This window comes from Sporothrix schenckii (genome assembly GCF_000961545.1).
Source record: "Sporothrix schenckii 1099-18 chromosome Unknown Cont38, whole genome shotgun sequence".
Taxonomy (NCBI): domain Eukaryota; kingdom Fungi; phylum Ascomycota; class Sordariomycetes; order Ophiostomatales; family Ophiostomataceae; genus Sporothrix; species Sporothrix schenckii.
The window spans coordinates 880,110-896,108 of NW_015971139.1; the positions used below are offsets into that span (position 1 = coordinate 880,110).

Sequence of the window (15,999 nt, forward strand, 5' to 3'; positions counted from 1 at the left end):
CCGCAGACATTGATGAAGCGCCAGCAATTGTCGCACTGCATGCTTCCTTTTCATTCCGTGCCTTCTCTGCCCACTGCACATCCAGCCCGTGGGTGGAACTCTGCCTGTACGTTCAGCCAGGCGTTTGTCTTCGTTTGCTCCCCTACTCCACTAAGCTGGCCGCATTGTTTGTTCCTCTCGTCCCTTCCCCTCTTCTCCTGCGTCTCGTTGATATGGTGCGGCAGGAAGCCGTGGTACCGTGATTCGATATGTGAGCTTTTCGTTGTCAACCCCCACACTCGGAGGTAGACAAACACCTGCGTCTTGTCCATGCATTATAACCTCGTCGTCTCCGCCGCCCTGCATATGGCTTGCCTTCAGTTGCCTCTGCTTCTATTTTTTTCCCCTTCTCCAGTCTTCCTCTTTCGGATTGCTGTTTGGGCTTCACTTCATGTGTCTTGTCTTGACAGACTCGCTATTCACCACCAACCAACTCCCTGCCTTCGTCTCATATGCGTCGTGGCTATAGCTTATGCTGCATGATATTCAACCAAGTTGCGTGTTTGGCTCGCATCGGATTCCTCATCGAGTGCCCGTATCTATCCGACAGGCTCATCTGATATTTACCTCAGCAACCCAATCAACAACGTCAACAATCCAGCACCAGCATCTTCCACCGATATTCCATGTTTGAACCAGCCGTACATTCTCGCTGCTGATACGACCAGTCACATCCACAAGAGTACGGCTTTTCAGTCGGTTCCGACTGCTTATATTCTTTGGCTTCTTCTCCGAATTCGATTCCGTCAGTGGGTGCTTAGATGTACATTCCATCGCAACACCGCTCCGTCGATTCTTCTCCGCCACACTCGGCGTCACTTCCGGTTTCCTACTCGGCGCTGCCACCTACCGCCGACAGCCATGTAGCTACAGACAGATCGATAGCTGGTTTTGCCAAGGCAGCAGCCGAGCAAAGTTGGGCAGCTGTACGAATCCTTAGCGGGCAATCAGCACCAAAGATGCACCCTTCCTTTGACGGCAACAGCAAAATCAATGCAGCGTCCAATGTGCTATCCAAGCGACAGAGCGCACAGACGACCAACGTCACTATCGGTGTCGTTGTCGCCGTTCTCTTGACCCTCTTTGTTGTCTGCGTGGTGGCTTTTATGTATCGATACCGCTACACCATCCGCATTCGTAGCCGCAAGAAGCGTCGCCACAGACGGCGTCGCCATGCTGGTTCCAAGTCATCCAAGTCCTCCAAGTCGGTGTCCGACAGCGCACCACCGTCACCGGCCGACGGAGCACCGGGGCCATCTCAGCCGCCGCCTTCCGAATGATGGTCTCGCCTGGTGTGCTGTTGGCAGTTTATTGTCCGCGCCATGTTACATGGATTTGAATTGCTTTTTACATAGTATGACTTTGCCACTGATAAGTTTTGATTTCGCGCCTTATGACGTACCGTTTTCTTTCTTTTACTTTGTGTTTCTACTTGCCACTACTGTCATTGTATTACAATACGTTCGTTTGTTTCCTGGGCAATGGAGTAGGATTAGGAGCTCGTTACCGAGACAGCACTGTGAAGGATATGTTCAAGTTGGAAAGGAAAAGCCAGCAATGGTAGTTTCATGTTCTGGTCTTATGTCTTGAATTTTTGTCCTTTGTCTACCCTTACATTCGCTCCGCTCTGTTTGCATCGTCCGAGTACAAAAACAAAATGATATATTTTATTGAGCTGCCACCGTTTACGGTAGAGCCTCGCGTCGCTTAAAATCATAATGTGTTGGTTGGCATGAAGTGTGGATATCTTATCGTCTTCTGCCAGCCGCTAAAACACCTGCGGTCCTTTCAGGGTGGTTTCCTGGGGCCGAATCGTGTTGTCGGTGTCGAGGCGTTTGCTTTTCTCTCGGCAACGCTTTTTGCCCGGTACAGAGCGTAAAGAATCTTTGGGTTCTCCGGGCGTCTCGTTGATAGATGGTGCCATACGCTATGTCAACCTCTTCAGCTCTGCGGTACTGGAGAAATAAGAACAACCGAGTCGCCTGCAACAGTTTTGGTTAGAAAAATGCCCCGTGGCCACCCAGTGGGCATATTTCGATTTCGATCAGGAAGCCGAGGACGTACCGCGCACAAAGAGCATCTCCGACTTCCGGCTCACAGTCTGTTCCCATGCACGGACGACGTTAGCATAATCATCCTCCTAGTCTCTTCGTACAACACATCCATATACGCACCCGAACGTCTGGGGTTTCCTCCTCATCGTCGTCGTCCTCCGTCACGTAAATCGTCTCTTCCACGTCGCCAAGCACGAGGTTGCAATGGCTGTCGTAGGCCTGCGATGTTCGTTAGCAGAGCTCCAGATGGGGGCGCTCGTCGTCTCCTGTCTCTTGCCACCCGATCAACATACATGTAGCCGCCCCTTGAGCTCACGGTCGCCACGGAGCTTGACAAACACCAGCTCGTCGAGCAGCAACTTCACCAGGTCGAGCGGCTCCGAGACCGGGCCTGCGTCGGACGCGTCGTCGGCCATGATCTGTGTGTGTATAGGTGACAAGGTGAGGAGTCGGTAGCGTGTTTCGAGAGGTGCCGCTGAGGGGGTTGGATTAGCGGTCGCGGATTCGTGGCGGTGGACTGTGAGGCAATACGTCAGTGCAAATTGAAGCTTGCGACCGATTGGGTTTTCGCGATCGTTCAGCGCCTCAATTTAGTGGATCCCTAGCATTTGCAGCAAGGGGTCTCGCGCTGCTATATTACACGGAGCTTCTCAGGGAAAGCTCGGCGGCGGAGAAATATATGACCGTTTCAGCAGTCGACCACCAGCTTACCCACATACAATGTCTCCACCATCCTCTCCAATGCTCCGTATTTACAGCAAGTCCGGCGCTATTGCTCTCACTGTTTGCAACGATTCTCGGGCCTCTCTAGCACAAATTCCATTTGTACCCACTGGACCCATTTGCCACGACTCCTCTGTTCGCATGTCGTTTAGCGACAAAACAGGGCACGTTTGGTGTGGAAAGGACTTACAGAATACCCAGGGGGCTGATCGTACCCACTGCTGCAGTCAAAAGAGGGGGAAACCCGCACCAAAGACACCACTTATGGGGGAAACGGCGCCTAAGGAATTGGCGTCCCCGTTTCCCCAGACTTAAGCAGGAGCGTAGAGGCCCTCCTCCGGGGGCCAAGGCGTGAGCACCTCACACATTCCATGGCTGGGCAGGCTGATGTCTTGCCCTGTAATTACAGTCCACGGGGGCGCGATTATTACCACTGCATCGTATTTGGGGGACAACCACCCCGTGTCTACTTTTGCTGTAGACAATTGTGTGAGCCATTTCGTCCAACAGGACACGGCTGAAGTTGCATCCTCTCGACACTAACACATCAGGACAACAACGGCGACGGTATTTCGCGATGAACACTGCCGTCTGGGCCCCATTGGTCCTACGGTCGCGTATTGGCCTTCTACCGAGCCCTCCTCGAGGCACGACATCACGCATCCTCAAAAATCGTCTCGACAAAACAAGCCGACGGTCGTTTGCAAACCATGTCTCGGACAGCGAGGCGGCGTGGGCAACATTGGTCGAGGCAGGGGAACGCCATGGAAACAAGGCTGTCAAGGGACGACGGTCGTCTGCAAACCGTGTCTCGGACAGCGAGGCGGCGTGGGCGGCATTGATCCAGGCAGAGGAACGCCATGGAAACAAGAATGTCAAGGGAGGACGGTCGTCTGCGGACCGTGGCGCGAACAACGAAGCATCGTGGCCTGCACTGGACCATGCAGCATCGAGCACCTACGCGCCAGGATCTACCGGAGAAGAGATTATGATTCTGCGAAACATGCTTCTTGCTCTGCGCAAACCACAAACCCCGCAGCCACAAGCTGGCCATCCCTCGGTTTCCGCGACTGAAGAAACAGAGATGTCGGAGTCGCGTGAGCACGCGATGCGCCTGACGACGTCCGACCAGCGCGCCGACTTCGTCCTCCAGACCCTGCGCGCGAAAGATACAAACTCCCTGTTCCACTGGCTGACAAACCCCGTCGTTGCCACGGGGCCCGAAGGTCGCCAGACGTACGTGGACGAAGCACAGATCTCGGAAGAGAGGCAAAATCGCGCCGCGGCCATTGCCCGTCTTCCGCCCGTGGTCTTCGCCGAAGCCCTGCGGATGCTCGATCCGTATGTCGTCTCGAAGAACATTGACGCGCTGGCCGACATTGCCGTCTCGCCGAGCATGGCGCAGCTGACCCCGCTCGGCGCCGGCGTCAGCGTGTTTGGCATCCGCGTTTTGTACACGCGCCTTCTCGACACCCTGCTGTCCATCTGTGAACTGCGGGTGCAGCTCTTGGGCGATCAGGGACACCTCCTCCTCAACGACTTCATCGTCCTATTGCGTGCCGCCGGTGCCGCCTCAGACATGGTCCAGGCGAAGAGCGTCTGGAAGGCCATGGTTCCGTCGGGGTTCATGGACATGCGCCATGGTCAGCTGTACGCCGAGTTCTTGCGTGCGCGGTTTCTGACCGAGCGGCTGTACGTCCAGCACGACCCCATGCGCATGCGGGTGCAGGCCGTCAACCGCCACCGCCACAAAAAGGTGATGCATGCGTCTCGGCTCTACCACCTCGAGCGCATGCGCATCCGCGCCGAGAGGGGCATGATGCATCGCTTCGGCCACAACGTCAACGCCCCCGACCATGCCGAACACCTGACGCGCATCCTGCGAAGCAGGAAGCCGCTGACGAAGGTGTACTACAAAGCGATTCTGCGACACCATGGAAACGACGAACGCGTCCAGGCAGCGGCCATGGTGGGCTTTGGACGGAGCGCCTCGATGCGCATTATCCAAGACCTCCTCGCCACCAAGTACGGCGTGTCCGTGAAGCGGATTCGGGGAACCAATGGATACAGGGTGAGAGGACGCACAAACATCCCGACGACCTCGACCCTGTACCCGTCCGAGGTTCTGTTGGATGCTGTTGTGCAGGCGTATTGCTGCAACAACCGAGTCGCCTTGGCCATGCAATTGGTGATGCACATCTCGCGCGTATACAAGATCAAGATCCCAGACCGTGTCTGGTTCGATCTCCTCAACTGGGCCTACGCGTTGGCGTCGCCGCAGGTCACGCAGGAGTCGCGCATTGCTGGCATTTCGCAGCGCAACTCGCCGGCGGCGATCAAGCGGATCTGGAAGACCATGACGTCGGAGCCGTACAGCGTGAAGCCGGGCTTGGAGCAGTACAACATTCTGATCAAGACGATGCTCGCCCACGACTCGTCGATCCTGCCCGCGTTGCAGCTCATGCGCCAACTCAAGCCGGTGTACCAGGCCCAGCTGCGCAAGCAGGAAGAGGCGATGCAGGTGGTGGCCGAGACGCGCATGCTGGGGCATCGGGATCGAGGTGCGGCGGCCTTCCGCCTGCAGCGCGTGATTGCCGGCAAGTGGCGCATGTGGTACTACTTCCACTCGTGGTGCCTGCGCATCCTGAAGAACGGCGCCCGTGCCAAGCCTGGCGACGAGCTCCTGGCGCGCCTCATCCCCCAGGTCATTGACGAGTTCCGGCCGTTTGTGCATCGGTACACGTGGTACCCGACGCCGACGGGCACCGTGACGCTGCGCGAGCCGCACAACCACTCGAAGCTGCTGTCGGAAAAAATTGCGTACAAGATCCCCGCCTCGCGGCCCTCGGCCCGGTTCCAGTACAGAGACGTGAGCCAGCTCGACGAGGACGAGCCGGCCGGCCGGCCGCCGCCCGTGAATCACTTTGACACCGAGTTCTTTTCTGGGTCCGCCCTCACCACAGGCGGCGCAGCAACCAACACTAACACCTCCACCACCAACACCACCACCGCGGACGATGGATCGGCACTGCAGGAATCGTACAGTGGGGCCCCCGGAAACGAAATGGAGACGTACAAGGTCCGAGTCGACCTGGACACCATCGCCCACGACTCCGTGGTGGACAAGTTGGGCAATGCCCTGACGCCGGAGCAACTGCGGTGGTACGACCGGCGGTTTGTCCGTGACGCCGACCTGCGGCGCGTTGTTATGCGCCAGCGGGCCTTCCCCAACAGTCTGGTGGATCTGCAAGGATCACTGGGCAGGGACCGGGACTCGCTCGTGCGGGAGTTCTCGTAACTGTACATGGCTGTGTTTGTAGTTTATCTTGTATATGAATTTACATCAATTTCTTTGAATATATTTGGATTTGTTTCAATTTGTTTGCATTGGATTTGTGTTTCATTTATTTCCTGTTGAAATGAACGAATGTATGAAGTGATCTGTCTCCATACATTACTTACTGTCCCTTTCAGTATGTACATGTCTCCTCTGGGATTTCCCAATTGATACAGTCTGGTATACAAAAATGACGCAAGGAAATACTATACAGGGCAGCCTGATCATGCCAATGATCCTTGGTCCAGATATATAAAATTCTCTGCCCGTTTCTTCTTTCTTTCCCCTTCCCTCCCCCATCTCAACTCGCAGTATCTGCAAGGATGACCACATTATGCAATTATGTGTTAGTGAAAACGGTGTTGTAATAATTTGAAAAAGTCGTAAATTCGTATTATTTTTTATGGGCCATTTTGTTGATTTTTTGGTTTTTGTTGTTTGATGCTGGTCTTCGTCTGTGACGGTCTCGATGCGATTGGCCATGGCAGCCTCGTCGTATTTTTTCTTTTTTGATTTTTTTTTCAAGTGAAGGAAGGCTGTCCCATTTGCGTCTCCTATGGCTTCTTCATATCGTTCGGGCCAAAGCTGTGCTGCAGCTGCAGGTCGTTCATCACCATGTAGCGGCTGAGCGCAATCCATCCATACCGGAACCACACCATCTGGCTCTGGTGCGCCGTCGTCATGGCCCGCCACGCCGTGCCCAGTCCGCCGCCCGTCGCCGTCGGGTTCAGGTCCGCCAAGTACACCAGCGACGGCGGGTGCTCCTTGACCTTGGCCGCGCTCGTGCCCTTGGACCCCAGCCGCAGCCCCCACGACACGACTGTCGGCAGCAGGTCAAAGACCCACGTGTACTTGCGGACCAGCGACACCGTTGTCAAGGTGTACAGGTCGACGGGCGGGCGCCAGCCGGGTTTGCCCTGCACCAAGGAGGCGACGAACCGGCGCGCGCCGCGGTACAAGGAAATGTGGTTGGGGTGGCCCGAGACGCCGCGGTCGTCAAATGTCAGGAGGACGTCAATGGTGGCGGCGGGCGGCTGGTCCGGCGCATTGGCGGGTTTGGCGGGTTTGGCGGTTTTGGCCGCCACCCCCGGGCCCGGCGGCGTAAACGCGCTCGCCAGCAGCGTCGCAATCGTCTGGCTGTCCCACTCGGTGGTCATGCTGTCGGGGAAATCGGGGCTGTCGACGACAAAGACGTCGTCCTCGTGGCGCAGCCCCAGCGTCATGGCGCTCTTGACGAGCTCGCGCTTGCGCGTCTCGCCGAGCCCCTCGGCGTTGCCGCTGCTCAAGCACAGGATTTTGACGTGGTTGCCGGTCTCGGGCCGCGTGAGCGCGAGCACCGAGGGCGCAAAGAACATAGCCTCGTCGTCCGGGTGGGCAATCAGGAGGCAGATGCGCTTGTTGCGCAGGGTCGGAAACCGCCCGCCGACGACGGAGACAGTGTACATGTAGAGCACGGGGACGAGCACGACGAGCGCGCCGAGCAGCGACAGAAGGCTCATGGCGGTGGGGGTGTCGTGGGAGGCTGTCGGGGAGCACGAGGGAGGTGAGAAGTCGACAGTCGTCCGTAGGCGTCGTGCCCGCGATAGATGCGGCAATTGGAATTGCGTCGGAGAAACGAAGAGGGCAGGCGCGTTCGTGGACAGGTGGTCTCGTGAGAAGGAAGGCGCGATCGGGGCGCACGACACTGGACAGGACACGATAATGCCACCTGGCCTGGAGCGACGACGGGATCCAACACCCCTGGTCGATTCGAATACAGCTTGGACTGCGGGCTCGGGTCGTACACGGGCGAGAAATAAGGAGAGACAGACGAAAATGCGCAGTCTGTACGTTGTAATTAACGGCCCCCAGTTTGCCATGCACAGCTAATTTTGTTGGGCCCGCGGCTCGGCCGTACCTTCTGTTTTCAATGACACGCAGCATCCAATTACACGCATCCCCCCTTTTCCAGGTCACAAGCTCCAAGCTGCGATACTATGGCTTCTGAGGCGGGCGCGTGGAGCGGGGGCTTTAATTACAGCGCCCGGCACAAGCAGGCACAAGACACCAATTGACAGCTTGCGATCTCGCGCTAAGACCACTGCAGCACCGCATGATTTCATACCTGGTTGGTGCCCCCAACAGCCCAAAAATTCCCGGTTAAGCACCAAAGGGCATGGTAACAGGGGGGAGGTGCTAAACCAAGCGCGCATTCTTATTTGGCGTGGCCGTGCATTAACGCGGTCCGCAATTCCCTGGTCATCCCATCCACCCGTAAGATGATCAGCAAATGACTACACGTGTCTGTACACTCTCTCATGCTCTCCCATGCTCCCCAAGACTGGCAACCACACTTCGACCGAGCTCCCGATGACAGATAGCTTTATCATCCTGTCGAATGCGATACGTCTACATCCGTCCTCCAAGCTTATCCAACCCCGACAATGGCCAAAAAGACACGCAAGGGCGCTGCAGCGGCCTCTTCGATAGCTGACATTGACGCCGCCGGCATCAAGCTCGTCCAGCCGGACCGCTCGGCGCCCCAGGGCAAGACCCTGCTCGACTTTGCCGGCGACCAAAACCTCTTCCAGCAGGCCGATGCCCGCCAGCGGCAGCTCAACAAGGAGAGGGGCGTGCCGAAGAAGGCCGGCGAGGCAGACAACGACAACGACGAAGACGACGACGACGAGGATGACGAGGATGACGAGGACGACAACGATGCGGCCACCGTCTCTCCACGCGCCGAGCGTATCCTCGACACCATCCTGTGGTGTGTCAGCCTCACTATGCTGCACTTCACCCTCGATGTGCTCGTCCAGAACCAGTACGCCGTCGAGATCGAGTGGCACGTCGTCATCACGCGCGCCCTCCAGGCCCTCGGCGTCTTTTCCCTCATCTTTTACAACCTGCACCGGCACCCGTCCGATCCGCGCCTGCTGCCGGGCCTGCCCACCCGCTTCCAGGACCCGCTGCGCCAGCTGCTCTTCTTCGTCACGAGCTCGGTGACTGGCTGCTACCTGGTCCACATCACCAACGAGTACAGCTACATTGCCGTCCTCAAGCAGGCGCCGCCGATTGGATGCTTGTGGGTGTGGGCCGTGATTGAGCTGGATCTCAAATGGGCGGTGCCGAGCCTCGCCATTGCCGCCGGCTACATGAAGCTCATGGGCTACACGTTATAGGGCTTGGATTGACTGCGTGGAGACGCACGCGGTCTGTCGCCAGGCAACGTCACGGACCCACCAGGCCGTTTGCGTTCTGCTGTAACTCTGCTGTAGCACAACGAATGGAACGCCGTTGTCTGACTCGAGCCTCGACGTTGTCGCACCAGAGATGTGTCGAGGCGACGTCTCGAGTCGATTGAACTCATACAATGACTATTGCTGTACGCTACAGTCACAGAGTCTCCGCCATCGTCGTCCGCTTGGCCAGCTCGTCTGCCTATTATCTGTCTCCCGTGTCTGGTATCGGGATGTGCGAGCGACACATCCACCAACGTGCCCTTGCTCACAAAGCATCTTCATCCGTGCTTTCGATCAACACTATCTCTGTCGTCGTCAATCTCGCCTGTCACGAGCTGATACACCTTCTGCACAAATCCTCTTCGTCGGCGATTGCCTTGCGTGTCAACGGTGTGAAAGGCACGCCACATTTTCTCTACCGTGCAGCATATCCCACCAATCAGCAATGGTTACACAAGAGCCGCATAAGCGCATGGCAAATCACGCCAACAGCCTTGCAAGATGGCATTGGTGCGGAACCGTGGACACGGTTGTCGTGCTTCCAGTCGATGGCAGCAACGATGGACCGACGATAGGTACACCCCATGAGGCATCGGTCCACGGCGGCCAACGATGCCCAGAGGAGTGGTGGTGTGCGGATGCGACAGTTTGGACACCGCGGATGGCAACCGGTGACACCACTACAGATGGGCGATATGCAGACCACGTGCATAATGATCTGGGGTACATGCTTCCAGAAGGAATGTTCCGGGCGGGACAAGGAAACAATGCCAAAGGCAACAAAACATACGAAGGAGGCTAGGAGCCGGCCGCTGGGGGGACATAAAAAGGCCGGCGAAAGAGGTGGAGCTCAACGGTGGCCACGACAAGTCTAGACGAGCGGCGCCGGACGTGGCGGACAAGAGCGGCCGAGGCGCTTCAAGTCATATGCACACGGGCCTCGCCGTTTTAACCGCTGACAGCCGCTCGGATCTCCATTGGAATCCAAGTACAGGAGCGCGACGTGCGGCAGCGGGGACATAGAAACGTATTACACTGTGCTCCTTCGACATGCATGTTGCAAATACTACACCCGGGCGACGACGAATTCTCTCGGCCGTTTGCGATCCGCTGCCAACGAAATGATGGTGTTGCAACACCGAAAAGTACGGTGAGAGAGGCGTTTGTGTTATGTAAATCACATTCAAAGGAGAAATTGGCGGTGAAATGGTCCACCCCAAAGAGGAGGCAAAATGGGGGCAAGAGAGGATACACAAAATTATCGTGAGTTGTCATTACCAAATCATCGGCCGCGCCCATCAGCCTTGTCTTGTTTATGTACTCCGTACGACGAATTTTTGTATGGTGAGCCTCGTGTAAGGCGGCGGGTGAGACTGAGTCAGTCACCCGCATCGGAGACCTCCGATAGTCTACAATGGCAAAACAGTTTTGCCTCGCCTTTTGGCCCAAACAGGAAAGTCGAGACGGGTACTTTTGTTAACGCCGATGGGCTTTCTGGCCACAGGCGCCACTGGGGCCCGTTGCTGCCCGGTTCTCAGTAAAGAAAATGCTGTTAAAAAGGCCGAAAAAGTTTTCTCGTTAATTTCACGAAGGTAAGGCACACCGTATCGGGAAGGAGGCTTACAGAAATTGCCATTTCACCGTATTTTTGTCATGGACTCGTTCCTCCATAGTTTGCCATGGACGTTCTAGAAGTCGGGACAAGAAAAATAAAATTGGTATATGGAGACGGGCGGGCAATGTGGGATACATAGACAGGCCGAAGAAACAAAACAATGGAAAGAAGCGGCAAAAGATGGAGTCCATAATGGGGTATCTTTATGAGGACTCCGTAGAAGCGGGACCGTTGATCAATATGTGGAGGATGTTTTACAGAGCAAAATACGAGAGGTTGCGTTTGCAGGAAGAAAACGGAGACGACAAATAGCAAAGGAAGTCCGGTTGTGCCGTGCTGCGAGAAAAAAAGAGCATACGGTGTATTCCCAGTCCGACAGCTATGTGGTGAAGATTGCCGTATATGGTGATTCTCATAAAAGCCTTTCAACTGCCTGTCTAGGCTGTATTGCCTCGACTGTCATCACCGCGTCCAGCCGCTTCCATCTTTGCCAGTTTCTGTGGAGCCTGCCTTTCTCAGCTCCAGTCTGACGGTTTCGTTTCTTCCTCTTTGAGGACAGTGCAAATCCACATTTTTCAAGGTTTTCTGATCCTGGATCGCCGTTCGCTCAAACACATTACACGATCTTGAATTCACGTTCCCCCTTGCAACAATACGAGTGGGTGGCCTAACACGAAGAAACGGTGAGCCACATCCACAAGGCCCGGCATCCACTCTGTTCGGAGTATGTTCCTGGTGTGGTGAAATTTTCACTTTGAAACTGCATTTCGGGTTCCTGATCGGAGTATCAGGCGGAAAGCCGTTCCATTTTGCTGTTGAGCGCCATCTATGTGCAGGATCTGACCACTTTTGCATGGGTTGCCTCGTCTTTGCTTCTGCGATTGCTTCTTTCGCTAGCTACAGCGTATGACTACCCCGTATGCGCAACAACAAGAGAGGCGGCGAACTTGAAGTTTGAAATTGAATCCCTCACGTACCGTTCCGCTAAGACGGACAAGGAACAACGGGCGCCAAAGAGCGGGTAGACGCGAAAGAAAAGAGGCGGAGGAAGCCAGTGTTGGCGACGAAAAGATCCGACGGAACGAACGAAACGGGACACGCAGCGGTGGGCCGCTGTGGGAACGACGTCGCCAGTCTAGAATCTTACGATGTCAGTTTTTGCAAAGGGCATGTTACATGTTCCTTTGCGTTTTCTCTGTTCTACTAGCTCCGCCAATTGTGCCAGTCGAGCCGGCCCAAGCACGCCGGAAAACTCTCGCAGATATTACGTATTGTCCGGCGTGCATGCGGTCTGATGTGCCGAGAGCTGTCAAAGTTGCTGCCAGTAGACTGCGAACATTGAATACTCTGTCATCGCCATCATGAGATCACAAGTTACGTTGTGCATATGAATTATGACAAAACGGACAAAAGACGGGTTAAGCCGTCTCGGCATCAACACTGTCCTACCAATCCCGGGAATACTCCGACAGCCGCGGAGATGGTCAAAACGGTGAGTACAATTTGCGTGTTGGAGGTCTGGCGGAGAACACATGACCATGGGAAGGTGCGTATTTCCTGTCAATCCTTGCTTCAATGCATGCCAATCGTGGACAGTGCCCAAGTCGAGCCGCGAGGCTACGCATTTTATGGCACGCAACGGCGTCGAGGCAGCTTGTTGCCTCCATTGCGATGCCGTGTTCCTCGCCAGTCGTCACAATGCGATGCAAAGTGCATGTGCATCTTCTCGTCCCGTCGATTTAGCCTCGTTTTGCAACCAATCACCCAAAAGTTGTTGATGAGGGGAAACAAGGAGAAGGGGCACAAAATAAGTCAGCTGGACCTTGCGAATAAGTCCATCTCCTAAGGTAGTGCGTTTTTGTGTTGTCCGTTTTTGATCTTGTAGCACATTTATTGGGAGGTTCGTGCCGATGGACCGCATTTCCTTGGACTTGTCATGCTCCTCGATTTTTTTTTTCTGTCTTTCGTATATATCAATTACAGCCCTGGTTGTGTACTGTTCCCGCGACTAGCGTAATCTGTGCCGATCCAGGCAGAAGCAGACAATGTGAAAAAAGGATGTTTAAAGAAGGGAGAAGGGATAGGTGCGGTTTTCCTGCTGATCTTCCACATTCATATGCTTGTGTTTGTCGTTTTCAGAGAAACCGTACAGAGGACGTCATACGGCGTGATCGATATACTTGTTGCATGGCCCTGACATTGTCATGAGCTGTCCATTGACAAAATAATACACAATTCTACATCCCATCCATTCTGATCGATCTCGATGGCGTCTACCGTTTTTTTTTCTCTGGCCCCTCCGTCTTCGGTGCCTACCAAAGTTCAGAAGCAACAAAAACAAGGGTTGAACTGGAAAACGGTCATTAACACGGTTAGGAAAGGCTAGTCGTGGGTATTCTTCCTGTGGATTTTCTCTCGGCCACTAGATCCTCCTAACAAAACAACGCCAGGAAGGGACAAAAGCGCCGATGGACATGAAAATTTTTCTGGTGGTGCATCATGCCATTCCTTTGGCCGTGCAAAACGCCAAAACGCCATGCCAACACCCCCTAGGAAACGAGCCCGCTTCTGGGCCTGGCCAGCTGACTGTCAAAAAATTAAAACGAACCAGGCGCAAAAGGAGACCACCACCCCCTCCCGCCTTGTTCAGAAATTGGCCAATGGGAATAGTGTTTCTGTCCACTCGTGACGCAAGACAGAATGTTTTGGCAGACCAGAGGCCAGGCTCAGGCCAACTTTCAATCAGGCTAGCCGCAGCGATCTCGGGCCTTGATCACTCTACAGGGGCTGAATGGCGTGCATGGCGTGTTCTCCCCGTTCGTGCGCCATTCTGTGGCCGCCAAAGCACGTAACCGACGGCGAGCATTACGCCCGTATTCAAACTCCTTTTTGAGTAAGCCTGGGTTATCCGGGTGCTTCGAGCCTCCCTCGCCTCCATGTTCGCAGTCCTGACTCACAGGTGCTGTTGTGAACCAGTGTTTATACCCCCTTGGCTGCGTTCGTCTCGCTTCCGTTCGGTTTTGTTTTGCTTTTGACAGTTGGTCTCATCTGCCTAGAAAGCGGAGATGGGCAGTGGAAAGTCAGCTGGGCCAAGAGAGGGACTGCATCGTACCTGTAGTCGTCCATCCATATGTGACGATGTCATTGTTTGTGAACGTCCGTGTTCTTTTGCTCTATTCGTATGCTTTCTGTTTTCTGGTTTTAAAATAAAAGTTTTACAATAGAGTAAGTCGTCGACCAGTCCCAAAGATGAAACGCTGTCAGACCGTGACACACGCTGGCTGCACGTACATAACGCGGTTTCCATCTTGCCCAGCCCGACAAACGAGGAGGAATATCGGCGCTGGCAGATTGAGTGATGCGTAACAGCACATCGTCGTTGAGATGCGAATCCCAAAAACGCACGTTGTTTTGGGCTGACGGCGCACCGTCTTTTGGACTTTCCCAGGAACGAGGGCCCAGGGAGAGCGGCCGCTTGTTGCAAAACGGGCGGGAAGGAGCAAACCATGACACATAATTACTTGATGGAAATCGAGGCTGCACCCTAATTCGGAGGCACGTTTTCAAAGGCACGCCTTGCAGCACATGAATGGTCACATACCAGACATGTTAAAGAAAACATATAAAAATAATGTGTGAAATAAATACGTAGGTCGGCCCAGGTCGAAAGGTTCTAGACGTTGTTTTGTTTTCTTTTTTCGAACCTCTTCTTGAATCTTCTTTTGTTGACATCGCGAGATTTGGCTATTTTTCGTTTTACTTAATCGACCAGTGTATTCTATTCTGGTCTACATTAAGCTTCACACCCCTTCGGATACCATCGTTACGCCGTACCCCAGTCGTTGCATCTATCACGCATTATCGCGACCACGCTTATCTATCAACCATCTTCTTGCCTACAGCTTCACGCTTCCACACACAACTAGCGCTGCGCTGTCTTCCGACGCAGTCGTACTGCAAACTCTTCGACACTTCGTTTGCCCACCGCCTGACCCAGTTCGCCATCTTCTCCCTCCTCGACGTCATTCCACCTGCCAAACCCTACCACACCATCCGCAAATCTGCCAACCGCTGTCGCAACCAGATCCCGGTTCTTCCTGCAACGCCAGCCCAAACCAGCCCAAGCGTTTGGATATCCTGGGGAAGTCGACGCCTGACCAGAGGGGCTGCGCTCGATCCAGCAAACCAGCAGACACCGAGCCAAACCAATCATTCACCCGTCGCTGCCGCCGGACACAACGACGCCTCCGCGAACGCCGCTTTACCCTTTTCTCCCTTTCCCCAGACGAGCCACTCACACCGCTCGCTTGGCACGGAAAATACACAAAAAGAAACCAAAAAAAAAGAAGAAAGAAAAAAAGAAAAAAGAAGTGGAAACGTTGTCCACGAGGTCAACCGACCAGCATTTTGCGAGTATCAAAGACACAGCCCGCACGCTCGCGCACAGCAGGACGGCTCGACCTGCATATGCTTGGTCATTCGCACCGGAACTCAGAATAACAGGGACAGCCCCTCATCACCTCGTCTCGTCTCCGCGCTTTAGCTCCTTCCGCGCATCGCTCATCTCTCTTTCCTAAGGATCGATGTCATTGAAGACGCCAACAACAGGGAAAGAGCACTTTCCTACGACAGTACATTCCAAAAGGAAAGAGCAGACGAGATCTTCACAACCCGCGCCTTCTCAATCGCAACTTTAAGAGGCCGTTAATTGAATCAACACGGGAAAGAGCACACCGGACAAAAGGTAATTGGCCCGCACCATCCAAATTTGGGCAAGTCGCCAGTTCGCACACTCGTTTTGGAACGTCTAGACTCTAGCACCTTCGCTGCGTCGCCCTTTCTGCGTTTACTCCCTTGCGCCCTGTCGTCATAGTCTGCGCCAGAGCCACAGTCCAAAAAAATTTGCCCCACTCTTACAGGGAAAAGCAAAGGGCCTTCCGCGCCAGTGTCATCCGTGCCATTGGCACACGCCCCTCCTCCATCTCTTAGAGCGGTCCGTTTTGGAGGTAC

At 54.7% G+C, this 15,999-nt stretch overlaps 6 protein-coding genes across 6 annotated transcripts; 4 read left to right on the forward strand and 2 right to left on the reverse strand.

Annotated features, from left to right (window-relative positions):
- Positions 1 to 800: 800 nt before the first annotated feature.
- SPSK_06688 (uncharacterized protein) lies at positions 801 to 1,319 on the forward strand (the record flags this gene model as incomplete). The annotated part of the gene is made up of 1 exon (XM_016733389.1): positions 801 to 1,319. One exon carries the CDS (start codon positions 801 to 803, stop codon positions 1,317 to 1,319), a length of 519 nt encoding a protein of 172 aa, XP_016592010.1.
- Positions 1,320 to 1,980: 661 nt separating this feature from the next.
- Positions 1,981 to 2,509, reverse strand: SPSK_06680 (U6 snRNA-associated Sm-like protein LSm3; the record flags this gene model as incomplete). The annotated part of the gene is made up of 4 exons (XM_016733381.1): positions 1,981 to 2,021; positions 2,104 to 2,179; positions 2,214 to 2,312; positions 2,387 to 2,509. 4 exons carry the CDS (start codon positions 2,507 to 2,509, stop codon positions 1,981 to 1,983), a joined length of 339 nt encoding a protein of 112 aa, XP_016592011.1.
- An 884-nt stretch (positions 2,510 to 3,393) lies between these two features.
- Positions 3,394 to 6,114, forward strand: SPSK_05933 (uncharacterized protein; the record flags this gene model as incomplete). Its single annotated transcript, XM_016732641.1, has 1 exon — positions 3,394 to 6,114. One exon carries the CDS (start codon positions 3,394 to 3,396, stop codon positions 6,112 to 6,114), a length of 2,721 nt encoding a protein of 906 aa, XP_016592012.1.
- Positions 6,115 to 6,707: 593 nt separating this feature from the next.
- Positions 6,708 to 7,652, reverse strand: SPSK_06489 (N-acetylglucosaminylphosphatidylinositol deacetylase; the record flags this gene model as incomplete). The annotated part of the gene is made up of 1 exon (XM_016733194.1): positions 6,708 to 7,652. The coding sequence occupies one exon, from the start codon at positions 7,650 to 7,652 to the stop codon at positions 6,708 to 6,710; it is 945 nt and encodes a 314-aa protein (XP_016592013.1).
- Positions 7,653 to 8,576: 924 nt separating this feature from the next.
- Positions 8,577 to 9,314, forward strand: SPSK_06587 (uncharacterized protein; the record flags this gene model as incomplete). The annotated part of the gene is made up of 1 exon (XM_016733289.1): positions 8,577 to 9,314. One exon carries the CDS (start codon positions 8,577 to 8,579, stop codon positions 9,312 to 9,314), a length of 738 nt encoding a protein of 245 aa, XP_016592014.1.
- A 505-nt stretch (positions 9,315 to 9,819) lies between these two features.
- On the forward strand, positions 9,820 to 10,176 carry SPSK_06750 (uncharacterized protein; the record flags this gene model as incomplete). The annotated part of the gene is made up of 1 exon (XM_016733447.1): positions 9,820 to 10,176. One exon carries the CDS (start codon positions 9,820 to 9,822, stop codon positions 10,174 to 10,176), a length of 357 nt encoding a protein of 118 aa, XP_016592015.1.
- Positions 10,177 to 15,999: the final 5,823 nt, after the last annotated feature.